The sequence below is a fragment of the Anas platyrhynchos genome, chromosome 5 (assembly GCF_047663525.1).
Source record: "Anas platyrhynchos isolate ZD024472 breed Pekin duck chromosome 5, IASCAAS_PekinDuck_T2T, whole genome shotgun sequence".
Lineage (NCBI taxonomy): Eukaryota > Metazoa > Chordata > Aves > Anseriformes > Anatidae > Anas > Anas platyrhynchos.
In genome coordinates, this window is record NC_092591.1 from 49,209,675 (window position 1) to 49,226,069 (window position 16,395).

The 16,395-nt window shown below is 34.6% G+C and overlaps 1 protein-coding gene across 1 annotated transcript in view; it reads left to right on the forward strand.

Annotated features, from left to right (window-relative positions):
* The window catches only part of PDHX (pyruvate dehydrogenase complex component X), a 40,246-nt gene extending 23,851 nt beyond the window's left edge, over positions 1-16,395 (forward strand). The window contains exons 6-11 of the mRNA XM_072039003.1: positions 1,652-1,835; positions 2,504-2,651; positions 4,922-4,980; positions 7,119-7,277; positions 12,607-12,671; positions 14,685-16,395. Coding sequence (XP_071895104.1) covers positions 1,652-1,835; positions 2,504-2,651; positions 4,922-4,980; positions 7,119-7,277; positions 12,607-12,671; positions 14,685-14,949 — 880 coding nt within the window. The 3' untranslated portion in view covers positions 14,950-16,395. The remainder of the gene's footprint in view (positions 1-1,651; positions 1,836-2,503; positions 2,652-4,921; positions 4,981-7,118; positions 7,278-12,606; positions 12,672-14,684) is intronic.

Here is a 16,395-nt window from a genome sequence, read left to right on the forward strand (position 1 = left end):
GTAGGTAGGGCCATCTGTTTCGTATGCCATTTGCATAATACATGGAAGTAATTTTAAAACATTTTCTTAACTTTAAATATATAAAAAGTTATTAAAGCTTTATCCTATGTAATATGGGAATAATATAATGAACAGATGGTCTGTCTTATGGCTGCCAAACTAAAACCCTTAAGTGATTTTTGGTAGCTTCTAGTATGTTAAGTAGGAAAGTTGCATTACATCATGTAGTTACTTTTTTTTTTAAATCTGAAATTGTAATGCTAGAGACGGTTTTTATTCAGTGAAATCTAACCATCTTTCTCCCTCTCATGTGGTAATTATGTTAAACATTAAATACTTTTAAAAGAAATGCTAGCATGTAATTCTGGAAAAAACAAGTAACAGCTTTAGTGATGAATTACTCAGCAATGAGTAATAGATATATTGAAAACAAGGAGCTTTTTAGGTTTTAATTCTTGGCTCTGGATTGCTATTGTTAAGAAAAAATACAAGTCCATTCAGATTGTTCTGTGGTTCTGAGATTTTGCCCCTTCACAAAAAATTAATAGCATATAAACTATTGACACTCACTGAAGAATAAACTCTCCCTTGAGCAGTAATTAATGAAAGTCGAAAGCCTTTTTGTTTGGTATGTCTTATATTTAGAAGCCGTGCTGTGGTTGTCAGTAGTCTGATTTTTACACTTGCTTTTGATTTCCTCTACCAATTTATGTAATAAACCTTTGTGTACATACTGTGGTGATGGCTTCATGAAGTGATAGAGGATTATGTAGGGTACATGATACAAGCTTTTGTTATCAGATCCAGAGCATACATATAAGTGATCCATGACTGATACAGCTCTTTTGCCAAGTCCCTGGTAGAGACAGATTTTATTAGCGTAGCTTATTTTACTTGCAGTTGGCAGTAGTGGTGTAAATATAATTTTATCTGTTTCACCTCATACGTGCAACAGTATTTAGCATGTAGCTATATAAATGCAATGCACCTTTGTAGGTATAGGATTGTAGCTTAAGGATATGAGTTTTCCTTACATGTATGTCTTCAGCATGGTGCTATCTTTCAAACTGTATATGAAGTGTGAACTTGTATACTACCTATACGTTTGTGCATATTTATGTCAGGAAGGTACAGAGAAATGGTTGGTAAGTGTAATGCTTAATTTCCTGTGAGCATTATTTATAAAGTAGCATTAGAAACCTACCATAATTATCACAACATAATTAATTTTAGTTGAAGTGGTTCCAAGTATAACAAATGAAATAGCTTGTATTTGAGATTTTCAGAACTTTATAGCCTAAGTAAATGTACTCTGATACCTTATTTACAAGAATTGTTAGTGCAGTTTACAAATTGTCTTATACACCAACAATTAGTGATGACAGACATGCTTCTCTGACACAAATGTTTTCTGTTACTGCATATTAAAAAAAAAACAACTTTAATAGAAATTAATGAGATAATTTACTGTAACTCAAGATACAAAAACAGTAATTGTATCAGTTTAAAAATCATCTTCTTAACATTTGGTTTATCAACAGAAATTGAAATGCACATAGTTTGCCAACAAATTAGTGATGGAGCAGTAATACTTTGGGAATTTTTGAAATTGTTTCTTCTTTGTCAGTATTTCACTGTGTTTAATCACCAGGGATGCTCTCAAACTTCTGCAAGAGAAGCAGAAGGGCAAACCCAGTGAATTGAAACCTATGGTTTCTCCAGCTCCTTCCCAGCCTAGTGCAGTGCCTTCTGCTTTGCCAGCAACAGCTGTGACTTCTGCTTATCCAAGGCCAGCAGTTCCACCACTTTCCACACCAGGACAACCAGCTGCACCGGTAATGTTTCTTTTAAGTCCTTACCTTTATTAGAGGTAAATATTGCCACTGCTGCTTAGTGCTGAAAGCCACTGCTTTCTTAAAAGATGATTTGCTTCTATGAAGAAGTTGGGGAAACTTTTTGTATTGAAACATTACTGAATGTATCTTGGAGAGAGAGAGGAAGAATAAGGAAAAAGATATGCAGTGAAACCTGTCTGAAGCAACTACTCTGAGAACTGGAAAAGTAGTAATTCACTGAGGAAATATGTATTATAATCTATAGGGAACTAAGCATAGTCTGAGCAATATGTCAGGTCTGGTAGATGGAGAAGAGTGCTTACATACCCTGGCTGAGAACTGAAGCCTGAATATTTGGACATATTTTTTTGAAGATGTCTACAGGAATTAATTTTAGGATTAATTCTATACTGTAAAGTGAAACTGTCTTTGTTCTGTACAACCTGTTGATTTAATCCAAATTCAGTGGAATAGACTAGAACACTCACTGATCTTAATCATGTTACTTTCTGTAGTTGGAATGTGCTGCTTTCTGATCCTCATAGGTGAAGTTTAAAGTGAATGGGAGCCACCAATGATAAAGCATCAGTATTGGGAATTTTGTTTCAGCAAAGGGAGTGTATGTTTGCTCTCTTGATATTTAATGTGTAGTATGTGATTTCTTTCAGGGCACATTCACAGAAATCCCAGCTAGCAACATCCGAAGAGTTATTGCTAAGAGATTAACGGAGTCTAAAACTACTATACCTCATGCATATGCTGCTGCTGACTGTGACATTGATGCTATTTTGAAATTAAGAACTGAATTGGCCAAAGGTCAGTGGTTAAACTGACTTATGTATTGCATGTGGTACTAATGTGTACTTTGCCTTGTTCACATCACCTTGTGTCCAGGAGGTGGTGGACAGAACATGATGGCATATTTGGTGTTTTGTATGTCGGACTCAAGCTATAGTCCTGTGTGATTAGTGGAACTGGGTAGCTTGTCAAGATACAGGAAGACAGAGCTGTTACTTTGTCTACAAACCATTGTGTTAGCTGGCAACTGCAGAGGACTATGCATTGTCCAGTTGGTTTTTGTTTCATTTCATCCAGATACAGGAATACTTAGATTTTTTTTATGGTTTAAAAACTCAAATTCTTCTTGTGAAAGATAACAGGGGAAGCTTTAAATTAAAATACCCTCGTGTACTATCGTTTGGGTACAAAGTTAAAGTTTTTAGTTTTGCTGGCTTCTTCACTGAATTTATTGGAAAAGGGAAAGCTAATACAGTCTCTCAAATTCTTGTTGAGAATGGCTTATCCATGATAAGAACAGAAAGTTCTTAACCCCTGCCAGCCAATGCATGGTAAATTCCCCTTGAAGACAGACAGTAATGGTGTTAATGTGAGGCAACGAAAAACTTAGATACATGCTTAAGGCTGTGTTAAGATGGTAGGTAAACAGAAATCTTTCATGCAGAGAACTGGATAATTTTGAAATACACATTGACAATTGAATCAAGCGCTATAAATCTTATTATATGTAATGTGGAAATTCCAATTTTCATGTGTCACTGTTTAATTTATACAAAAATATATTTGTATAAGACTAAGAAATGAAGTTTTCACTTTTTTGTCACAACTTGTATTCACTGAAATGGCATGTTTAGAAAATATTGTGGAAGTTTAAGGTAATAATCAGAAATTGCTTTGATATTACTAAAATAGTTCTTGTTTTTCCTAAAATCAGTTAAGTGTACTGTGCAATAGGATTTCTTAATATTTTAAAAATTAACAATGCAGACTAAAATCTTTCTACCCAATTTTCACATCAGTAAAGTACAATTGACATGTATTTAAAAGGGCAGGTTTTTTTTCTCATGCTGCAGTTCCATCAATCCAGTTTGGTACTTGTAGATTCCCTGGTGTTATATTAGAGTTCTGGGTTTCTTCTAATGGCTGACATTGCAAGTCAATTATGTGGCAAAATGGTCACTTGGTTAATTCCTCTAAATTAATGATCACTTGAGAAATTTACATAATTATCTGTAAATGATTTTCCCATCAGAGAAGCATTCCTAAAGACATGTATATTTATTACATGCCATAAGTCAGTCTCAAAAATTAAGTAGTTTTGCTTCTTGATCTGTGACAACAGTCACGACGACAGCAGAGTAATTTACCTTTTTCATTATAAGCATGATGAATTTAATATTGTGTAAATACCTTATCTTCAGGATAATTCTACAGCAACTATGGAATATTCTGCATTGTGTCTCTAGGCTTTGCTTCTGTTGGCAGTCACGATCATTATTAGTACTTTGGTCTCCTAAAGCTTTGAAAGATGCATGCAGAGCATATGTAGCCATTTTTTCCCTTCCTTCTTCCAAGTTTTGGGGGAAAGGAAGCAAATGTACTAAGTGATATGCAGTATTTGTTATGCTTAAGTCAAAATAAATATATCCATTCCTCTTAAGGTTATCTTATATGTTTCTAGCTAATATTGACTTTGTGTGTAGTTTTGCTTATTAACTTGCTTACTTGCATATTATTTTGCAGCTTGCTTTAAAAGATAGCATTAACTCAATTTAAGGATTCGCAGGTGCCTTCACCTTGCTAATTCTTGCATTGCAGGGCTACAAGGGTCACTGGAGAATGACATACTTGTGATTCATAGCTGAACAAAAGCTGATCTTTGCAATTATTCCAGTTTATGCATTACAGTACACAATTATAACAGTCTTCAGTATTATCTTTGTGTAGTTAGATCCTACAATAGTCTTCTACATGGAAAGTAAATATATGAAACATAAAACACATATGGAATACTTCTCATTAGAGCGAACGATCATATTCAAGTTTGCAGCTACTCTGACTTTATATCAAAAGCTAGAAAGGATGTCTATGCTGAGGAGACTTCTCTTTCTTGATATTCCTTTTGTTCTAAGGGGAGAAAGTGTTCTCACTTTTATGATAGTAATTTAAAGATGAGATACTTTCTGACAATGTTTCTAAGAAGCAAATCTGCTGAATTGCTGGAATCTTGTCATTACACAGGTCTGATAAACACATCTTAAGGGTAATGATTTTTTTTCTTTTTGCAGATGACATTAAAGTGTCTGTAAATGATTTTATTATCAAGGCGACAGCAGTTACTCTGAAGGTAAGTGAATAATTGCCTTCAATAATTTAATAATTGAATTTTATAATTGATGATCAGTTATTAAATGAATATAAGAATTCTTAAATTATTGAAAATAAACACATTTTTCTCTATTGCTATTCACATTACATTGTTGTACTGTGTTAAATGCTAGTACTTGATGTGAATATATACTCTTAATCACTGATGACAAAGGAAACAGTGGGTCTTACCATTGAACAAAAGCTTTTTCTTTCCATGTAAACTTATTTCGGAGTTATTATTTTATCTCTTCTGATTTAAGTATTTTTTTTTCCTGTAGAAATATTATGACCTTTGCATTCATTTGGATTTCAAATGCTTGGTTTTCCACATTGCAGTTTCGTTTGATTATTTTCTCCCCTTTCCCCTCCCTTTTTTCTAAAAAAGTTTACTTTTTAAATTTATCTAAAGTAATAAATCTAAAATAGTAAACTAGCTTAGTGTAACAGTGATTCAAAGAAATTCACATTTAAGCTCAATTTGAAAACAGACTTAATTTTCCCTTATGTGAAGAGCATAGCAGCCTACATATGTTATTAAAGATATACATATGGAAAGACCTCTGCTGTGGTTTGGGTAAAATGTTAAAACCACGTTATTTATAAATGCGTGGGTTTAATAAGCTAAACCTCTCTGTAATACAGGTAAAGGTTTGTTTGCTTATAGTTGAAACAATGAAATAACTTTCTGGAAAAAAAAGAGTCTTGATTTTTAAAATTCTTAATTAGAGTATTTAGATCACAACCCTTATCAACCATTTTTAAGATTGTTTATCCAATCTGGGGCTTTAAGACACTTGATTTCAGGTCATATTCTCCTTTTTTTTCCCACTTACAGAACATTCCTACAATGGCTTAGACAAGTTGTGACAGAAGCATAGTTTTCATCTTCTCCTAATGGCATGTGAAGCTTAGACTGAAATATATTGCTTAAAATTGCTTAATGTTATGTGGCCAATACCGTTCATTCAGTTATTTAGTATTGTACTTAATGGTTCAGGAGTTATACCCATAATGCTGAAGTGACAAGTTACCCCTTTTCTTATGTTAGAGAAGAAAAACTAGAACAAAAAAAAATGTGAGTTCCTACACACAGACTGGATTATTATTTGTTTTTTATACTTGATTTTTTTCTTCCTTTTTTTTCCATTAAATAAATTATATGATAGTGTTAGTTAGTGTCTTCATGAATGAAGCTTAGCTCTGTGTACCTCCCATAACTTTTTTTCTGGAATATCTTCTGCACTGTGGTGTCAGTTTTCAATTTCCCAATCCCGAGTTTCATTAAGGTTACTCAATATTAATCTTGGACTTACTAGAAATAGCACCTTCACAGTGTATCTGATCAGTGACCTGAGACTACACCTATATGTTGGTTTATTATTTTTCTTTTCCCCTGAGCTGCTCCAGCTTTATATGATAAACTCACAAAAAATCATTAAACATATCAGTAAATATTATTTGAATTTTAATTGGAGGTCTTTGCAGAAAGATTTCTGATGCATTTTAGGAGAACTTCATCCCAATAACAATGAGTGTACCCGCAGCATATTCCTCTTTTAGCTTTATTTGTTGAGGGTAAGGCTTGAGACAAAACTGGAAAAGAACACACGGGTATAGTAAGATCTGTTTTCTATGCTTTTAAAGTCAATATCCTGTGAATTATTTGGGGGGAGAAATTACAATGCTTTGTGGTTCTTGTGTTCTGGGTGTCGGTAAGGTGGTGCCAGTGACTCCTGAAGGAATTTAGAGGCTTTTGATAATTTGTTAGTTCTCTAGTAGCACAAAAAGAAATCTTCTGGGTCCCCTGCCGTTGTTTATTTTGGTTCCTGGAGTATGTATTCATGCTTTTTGTCAAAGTAAGTTTAAATCAAGCTAATCATGTAAATCTATTCTTAGAGCTTTACAGTGATTTTATTATTTTTTTGTCCTGCTTGTAGCAGTCCTGATGACAGGTGTGACCTGATCTTTTGCCTTCATTTACAAGCAGCAGTCTGTGATGCACTAATTAATTTGGTGAATACCTGTATCATGCTATGTGTCTTAAAGGATTTTCCTTTTTCTTGATAATTGATTGCACCATTGTTCTTCTACCAGCTGTCTTTTTTTTTTTCCTAGCAAATGCCAGATGTGAACGCAACCTGGGATGGAGAAGGCTGCAGGCAGCTGCAGTCCATTGACATTTCTATTGCTGTGGCAACAGACCGAGGTCTCATTACACCGATCATAAAAGATGTTGCTGCCAAGGGAATACAGGAAATTGCTGCCTCTGCAAAGGTAGGACTTCAATGTACAGTAGGCTGAGAAATAAAATAACTATGTAGTTTCTTGTAGTGAAAAATGTAGCATGACACATCAATAAAAAAGAAGAGCATTTTCAAAATGGATCTAAAGCTGTTTCAGTATTTCTTAGAGTTAATTATTAATTACTATTAATTTTACAACTTATTTTATTGAACAACGACTTACCGTGCAACTAAACAACATGATGGCTAGCTAGCCTGTTTGAAAAATAAAACTGTACAGACTTCTGCATTTTGATGCCATCAATGTATTTCTCTAATTCTTATGAGGTAATATTGATTTCTGTAGTATTTTCAATTTTAGTTTTGAGATTGTGTTTTGTTTTCCTACCTTTCCCAGAAATGTGTTTGTAGCTGCTCATGTTACATTCTGTGTAGTTACATTATGGCACTTATTACTTTCTGCAACTTCTCATACTGAGAATGTCACCCCAAAGGAAACATTAAACTCCTCTTACAAACAAGCAGTATGGTGTGCATAGGCCAGGTGCCAATTGGTGACTTGAATCCATGGCAATTTTTCGCCAGCCATAGTGGAAGTGTTTTGTGGCAGGCAAAAACACAATGAATGATGAAATGCTCTAACCTGAGCTTTTCTTTGTCATTTAATGTGTGCTAATGTAAGGCTTGCAGTATCTGGAGAATATAGTGAAGGTAGCTGCTAGGGCATGAAAGTGTCCTAAAACAAGACAGAAGCTATTCTTTATAAATTTTTGTCTTTTACTGAAAACTACAGAAATCATGATAGTCTGCATAAGCAGAAGGGAACAACTAACAGAGTTGTAACAAAAAAAAGACTTGTCATCACACAAAATGTTCTGAATAAGATGTCTTTTAGATTTTCTGGTTAGTATTACTTGTTTCATGTTCCACATGTTGTGAAAGTAAATCATTTCACTAATATTCTAGCCAGCCAATGAGGAAGGTCAGCTGAGATTGTTCAATTACTTTGTGATTAGTGATAGAATGGCAAGAAGGAAAACATTATTAGAAGTGAAATATAGGATATGCTTCAGTTTTCATCCCCAATATGTTAATACTGTGACACAGTATTGCAAACCTTTCTTACCAAAAATTGTGTTCCACAGCTCCCACAATTAAAGCGTACTCGTGCATTATGTTTAATAGGCTATGATAAAGTAAGCATTTCAATTTCCCTTTCATTTCAAATGGAATGTGTGTAACATAGGTCACAACTACTCTGTACAAAAGCCATTGAGTCAGACAGATTGCAGGTATCCACGCCAACAAAATTTTGCTCCTCAACTTCACTGAATTATTGAAACAAATATGTACCCCTCACACAAGCACATGCTCTGAAGGTACAAACTATGAAACTGTATCTGTTTCTCCACCAGTTTTCCTGTATTTTGGCAGCTGTTTTCTTTGTGAAAGTTGCCTACTCGTCTCCTGTTGCATGTTAAATCTAACTTTTTTCCAGGTCATGTGCATCCTAGTACCATATTTTCATCACTTGAGTAATGCAATTGCACATATGTATCATGCTCATACAGACTCTATTTTGTGAACACAATTCCTGTGGCTATTAACTCCTAGTTCAATAATTATTTAGAGATGAAGAAAAGCCTAAAATAAAGTTAAATGTATCCATTTAACTTTTAAATTCATAGAAAATGTGTCATAGTTTTTAAAACTTGGTCTAAGCTTGAATTACTTAGTGGTTGATTCATAAGAAGGAGATTTCCTTAAGCTTCTTGCTGTTTAGTTTTAAGCTGAAGGCATTGCAATTGTTGGACTACTGTGGCCTTTTATGATCCTTGCCTGGAAACTGTTTAGAAATGTACGTAGGGAAGACAGTTGTTTACCTTGACCAGCAGTGTCATGGATGTTACTGTCCATCTACTGGTTGGGTTTGTCTCACAAAATGGTTCAAGAAGATGTGCCAAGATTTTATTTCTTGTGGAAAATACTCATCAATAGAATTAAGCAGTCTGTTTATTTCACTTGGTTAAAACTGATAAAAGCAACTGTCATAAGTGGAAACTATGATGGAATTGACTTCTTTTTGTTTGCATGTGGGTGGAGGATAAACTAGCTTGGATAAACTTTGGCACAGATAATGAATTGGTTAGTAGTTATAGTTGCGACATGAATTAATCCCTTTTTGTGCTGTAATATAACTTTTCATACACGGTATGAAGTAGTATTATTCCACTAGGAGCTGTTATATCGCTGATCTCTGTTGGATCCAGTGGCAAGTATAATAGTTGTTTTATAATTTCCAGACATTGTACAGATATACATTGGTAAAAACAAAGGTATGAACACCTTAGAAGGAATTTCAATGATTATTACATTAATGCTTATGAAGCTCTCTGTAGGGAAATGCTGTAGAAACGCAGATTTTAAATAAACAGAATAATTGCATCCACAGTTAAGTTCACAGTCAGAGTTTCTTCCATGTTTGCTGTTGAGGATCAAGCCTCGCTGGAGAAAACTGAACTGCCTTTCATAACTAACAAAGGTTATTTAAAAAAAGAAATAGTTGTACGTACCTTGCTTATAAGCTCATTTAAAAAAAAAATCACTGTTCATTACATAAAAGCAAGTATAACCTTTTTTTTTGTATCTGTAGTTTTAAAAACATTGAAGTAATTGGTAACAAGATGTCTTCATGGTTATTTCATTTTTATTTGTTAATATATTACTTTTAAGTTGACACCTAAACAACATTATTGTGTATATAAAAAGCTTTTCTTGCTAGTCGTAGTAGAACAGCAATACCTTTTTTAGTCTTTATTTTAAAGAGGATGTCCCATCGGAATTGCTGAGATTTTAAGGTAGATTGTATTTAAATTCTGTTTTATGAACTACTTTATCACTTAAGTTTCCATTGCCTAGCACTATTGCTTCAGACTAACTTTTAAGGGAAAACCAAACTATTTAGTAATTCAATAGGGATTGCCTGCTCAAAAGAAGTGAATATATACAAATAGATATATATATCATGCTTTTATGAAGTCACTGATTCAATTTAGTTGACTAAAGGCAACTTGGCATGGGTGAGCATGGGTTTATTTTTGGTTTATATTTTGGTTTATATTTTATTTATATTTTGAGAATATTCAGGTAACCACCACACCAAAAAACACACGATGTTTGTAGACACCTGGAATTATTACAGTTTTGTAGCACTGGGATAGAAAACTCTCGTTTGATCAGGCTAGTAGTTCTAGTGATAAAAGAATTAACTAGATAATGCTGTTTCCCAGGGTTTTTGTAGGAGTGCTTTAGTTCAGTGTAGTTTTTACCTGGGTAGATGGACAATGTTTTTTTCAGAGCTCGTTTTGGAGACTAGGAAAACATTTCTGTATATCCTTGGAAAACATCTAGGATTTTTGAGAAAACATGGAAAATCCATAAACAGCAGAGGAGGAAGGTTTTTTTCTGGAAAAAAATCATGTTGACGGAAGAGTGGGGTCTTGGAAATGGCATGGAAAATTCCTAGAAAGCCCACTGGGGGAAGGGAGGAGGACTCCTAAAAATCCTGCGGAAAATGCCCGGAAAGCAGTTGGAAAACTGGAGAGCAGAGAGGGATTTCTTTGAAATTCATGGTGGGGAAGAATTCCTTGAAAAAAGGGCAGTGAGGGTTCATAGAAATGACCTCTTGGGATGGTGATATTCATAGAAAGTATATGTGATTCTTGGAAAGCACATCTGTGGGAGAGAGGGTTCCTAAAGAGCACTTTAAAAGTCTCTAGAAAACACAGATACTCCTGCAGAGCACTTGATAGGATATCCATGGAAAGCATGTAGAAAATTCTGTGGAATGGAGAGGGAACGATTCCCAGAAATCAGGCTTTTTTATTAAAAAAAAAAAAAAAAAAAAAAAAGAGGGTATGTGGGGCAGAAAGGTAAATTCCTGGAAAGAAGGGTGATTCCTAGAAAGAATGTAGAAAAAATCATAGAAAGCAGCAGTAGAACTCCTAAAAAGGAAGTAGAAAATTCCTAGAAAACAGAGGGGATTCCTGGAATCTTTTTCTCCAACAAAGTTTCATAGATGTTATATATTACTTTTTTTTGTGAGGTGATAATCAGGCTTTTTTTTTTCCATTCACTTCCACTTGTATTTCCCTAACATAATTAAATGCTTGGAAACTCTAATTGTTGTTATTTTGCACGGAAGGAGGAAAATGCAGAGACTGTTGCTTTTATCAATCTTCCCCAGTAACTGAGATCTAAGCCTACTTCTCTGACTGTGCTTTTGGAAGAGTTTATTTTAGTATTATGCTGTTGTAATGCTGGAACGGTCACAACTTGACATTCTCCATGCACTTTTCCACCTGCAGAATAAGTATATTACACGCCAAAAGCACTAAATGTATTGCATGTGAATAGGATAATTTGCCTGTTCTGTATATTCCCACGTCAGTCTATGCTGTCATTTGAAGAGCTCCAGCTTTGGAAAAGATTGCTACTAATGGAGAAGTCACCCTGCACATTTCCAGTCACCACTTTTCCATTGGAATCTGTACAAAGGTGTAGGAACAGCTTGCTGGCTTGAGTAACTGGCTCGTGATCCACTTATGGGTGCCATTTCTTTTGGGCTCTACACAGTCCTCCTGATGTGACGCGTACTGCAAGAATTACTCATCTGGTAGACTGGTAGACCTTAGACTGCTTCTGTCTAAGAAGTCCACTAAGCTAGAAACATGCTAGGGGATGCATAGTGTACTTTATGATCTTATCACCTTAGAACATGGTATGAATTTCTTGGGTCATGTTTTAAAGAAAACTCTTCTGGAGAGTTTCTTTTCTTGTGTTTAGAAGCAGAAAAGTCTCGTGGATGAAATGGATGTTGCAGGAAGGGCAGTCTTACTTACGTTGAACATGGCTGAATACTTAGCTGAAAGAATTATATTTTCTCTCCATCTAATAGCAAGCTCTATAGTGATACCTGACAATTTCTTAAACCAAATATGTTGAGGGGGATACAGTGAATTTGTCTCATCAGTATATTGCTAGATATTCCTGTTATATAAAAACACTGTGGTTCCATTGTGAAAACTGAAGCAAAGCTCATAAGGTGAGAGAACAGCTTTTATTGCGATAGGCGATATAGTTGGGAAAATGAAGCTTTGTGTCCTAGTCTTTTTTGTCAAATCATTGCACCTACAACAACAACATTGCTGAAATGCTCGCCACAATCCAAAAGCTGACGACTTTTTCTTGTGGCTGTATGGTACTTACAACGTCTCGCTGAAGTAAAAAGAATGAAACTCTTATGGCACTTTAATTTCTTTTCCTTGTTCCTCATCTTTTTCTTATTTCATTTTCCTTAGGCTCTAGCAAAGAAAGCAAGAGATGGAAAGCTGCTACCTGAAGAGTACCAGGGAGGATCTTTTAGGTAACATTCTCTAGCAGTGTTTAATATAAGCAATGTGGGTTCAGAACTGCTATATTCTCAGCCATTTTACTATGTATTAATGTGTTACCTTTTAAAATCTTGATTCATTTAGGATGAAACTCCGTTGGGATAATTATGAGGGCTAAGCCTAGGCTGAATGTCATGTATTGGGGGAAAGTATTATCTTGGTACTAGTTTTCAACAAGTCTATTTCATCAGAGCCTGCTATGATTCAGGCTTTGCATTTTTTTTTTGATGAATTCAGGTTTTTCACACCAAGACTGTTCCGACTTTTGTATTTGCACCTAGTTTTTTGAATTTGCAGAAGAAAGGTTTTTTGCTTGTTTTTCTTTAATTTCATCGTTTAATTAGGAGAATGCATAGATAATAGTTTTTGAAATAAATATTTAAAAAAGTTCTTTGTCAGAGGTAGCACAGCATACAGTAATGCACTGTTTGTCTGAATTCATCTAGAAGAATGTCTCTAGAGGGGTAACAAGTGCTATAGCAAAGTTGTGGTGTTAACTCTTGCAATTTGCTTTTAACTGAAACATCAAAACCAGAGCACATAGAAAAAATATTAAATATATGCTACTATTTAAAATCTATTAAGTGAAGTGTTTCTTGCCAAACAGCATCATCAAGGAACATTTTTTGTTAAATTTTAGCTCACCTCTCTTTTTGTCAGTTTTTAAAAGTTAAGTCTGAATGATCATCATTAATATTCTTATCTTCTATAATGGAATAATTGTGATGAGAATACTGCTAAAAATGACACTTCTGCAGAAATACTGCCGTAATATATAGCAGAGTGTGCCTGGGCTGCACCTGTCTTGAATAAGTGGCTGTGTCATGCTGGAGGAGTGGTCATAAAATTTGTAGACCTTTCAGTATAAAAAGATTATGTAAATGCAACAGTGAAGGCACGGATGTCGTCTTAAACACAAATGGCCCATGAGAGAATAACAGATTATCTTTTTCTACTTCTTGCAATAACTTTAACAGAAGGAGAAGATGGTAGGCCAACTTTCTCTGGTGAACAGTCTATCACAAGAGTCCAGCCCTCCCTTATGTACCACTTCCCAGCTGGTGATACAGACAAAGTTTTCAAGAAAGAAAGGCATGATAAGGCTTTTCTGTGCCTGAGTGACAATCTAAATGCCCAAAACATACTGTTTGGCTATTTTAACTTGAAGTTGTGAGGTTTGATCTAAAAGGCATTTGGCTTAGAATAGGCATAGGCAAAGTTTTATGTGAAGGTATCACTTTCCTGACAGCCCTATTTATGAAAGTAAGCTTGTCTGCTTTCTGCATTTTTAGCATTTGTCTTTCTATTCTTGCTTTTTTTTCTGTACTCTGAAGACATTGTTTTTGAAACAGGCCATTATGGGCCCACAAATATCATTTTAAAATGTTATTGTATGGGGACTGTGTAGTTCTCAGGTTATGTTAGATGAATTTCCTTATCTTGGTCAGTTTTTGCCCAGCAATTTACAGAAGATACTAGGCACACTTACAATTAAAACACAAAACACTATGGTTTTTATTTTAAGGGAAGGTAACTTTTTATTTTTTTTAATCTGTGATTAGAGCTCCAGTGACAGAAATTACACGAGTTGTCTTATTTTGGTAGCTTTCTGGTATCTTGCAATACATCTAGTGCTTCCTTGGAGATGATGCGTTTATCTGCCCAAAGGAACTTTGGATGTTACTGTGTATTCCCAGGCAGCAAAAGTGTTGCAACTGCTTTTGTGATCACTGTGCTGTAATGTAATGATGAATTCCTTTAAGGAAATAGGACTCTAGAAAAAGGTGCATTACTTATAATTAAAAAATCCCAGGTCTCAGAGTCTGAATATGCCCAACTGGAATCCAGTTCATATCTTTTCAGTGAGTTAATGTGTTTGGCCTTCAGAAAGAAATTAGCTCACAGTAGTCATTGGATATAGATTTCCTTCTTCTAGGAGATGTCATTTCTGACATTACTGATAACTCTTTTTCTTTTTCATTTAGTATCTCCAATCTGGGCATGTTTGGCATCAACGATTTCACTGCAGTCATAAACCCTCCACAGGCCTGCATCCTAGCTGTGGGTCGAGCAAGACCAGAGCTCAAGGTTGTGGAAGATGAAGAAGGGAATGAGAAGCTTAAGCAGCATCAACTCATGACAGTGACTCTTTCAAGTGATGGTCGTGTGGTAGATGATGAACTGGCTTCAAAGTTTCTGGAGACCTTGAAAGCAAACCTTGAGAATCCAATACGACTTGCCTTGTGTTAAACTCGGTGAAGATTGCTTCCTGTTTTGACAACACAGAGAGCTCTGTTACAGAAAAACACCCCCAAGTACGTTACAGGGGAGTAAATAGTGTGAGATAGACAGTTAAAATATTTAATTTATTGAATTAATATGAAAAACTGTTAATTTTCATGCTTTTAGTCATTTCCAATGATCAGGTTTTATATTGTAAAGCTAAAAGACTTCAAAGTTAACATACCACATTTCTTTAAACATTTAGTACTAATAGGGCATAATGTTTGCATAGAAAAGTCAATCTCTGTAAAAGAAAGCTTAAGAAAACTTAACAAAATTTAAAAAGGGAGTGAGGTGCTTCATTTAAGGGCTAAATATCTAGCTTTTATAGCGAGGTAAGCAAGAGTTAGAATTGAGCAATTTGCTGCTATGACTCCTGATCAATACTGAGGTTGTGGAGTAGCTAATTTGTATCGCTGCAGTAGTTTTTCAGTTTGAAAAATACTTTTCTGGCATGTTGCACCATTCAAATAAGATTGAAGTAGGGTTCATAAGCTTTTTGACAGAAATTTCAGTGGATTTCTTCATAAAAGCAAAAACGTTATAAACCAAAAAAAGTTTGGGTTTGGTTTCATTCTTTACTACAAGCTGCACTGAGGGAAAAATGTGAGAGACTAAATTAGATCAGAAAAAAATAATTTTCAAAATATGAAATAATTCTGATAGAATCCACAGCTGATATCATTAAAGCACACTTAAAGTGTAGCTGTATCTATTTTTTTTCAGTATTTTAAGACTACTGCTTCTCATGCATTGAGATAAGTGCAGAGATGACAATGAACTTATCAGAATAAATGTATCCTCTGGAAATGATGAAATCTCAGCTTCATTGATTTCAGTTTTTGGTGTTACCAATATCTGGGGAAAACAGAGCAACAATTAATTAGTAACAGGTTTTCTTTGGCTTAATTTGAAAAAAAAAATAATTATTGCCTTTAAAGTTGCCCCAACTCAAATTTCTTCTTCAGTACCACAAAATATGAAAAATACTGTTTTCAGGTGTTCTGTGATACGCTGTGGTTAGCTTGAAAAACAAGTTATTTGTGCCAGCAATATTATGATGAAAAACCGGTGTTGATCTTGTAATCTCACGGAGGTTGCAGTATGAAAGGTCAAATTTTGCACACTGAAAATTTGCTCATTAATGTTGTTTTTTGAATGGATAGATTAAAGATGTAAATACAAAGTGTTTCGTCATTTGTTGTATATTGAATTGTAACTTGGAGTCATAAATACAGTGGCCTGAAGTTTAAATGAACAGAAATTGATTGTTCTTTTTTCCTGTATATGAATATGGAACCATGAGTTTGAATGAATGCATGTGAGTACGGAACCATCTAAAGTATGAATTTGTAATGAAACAATTGTGTTTACAGGACCTGGTGAAAATATAAATTCAGTTAAATTCTGTGA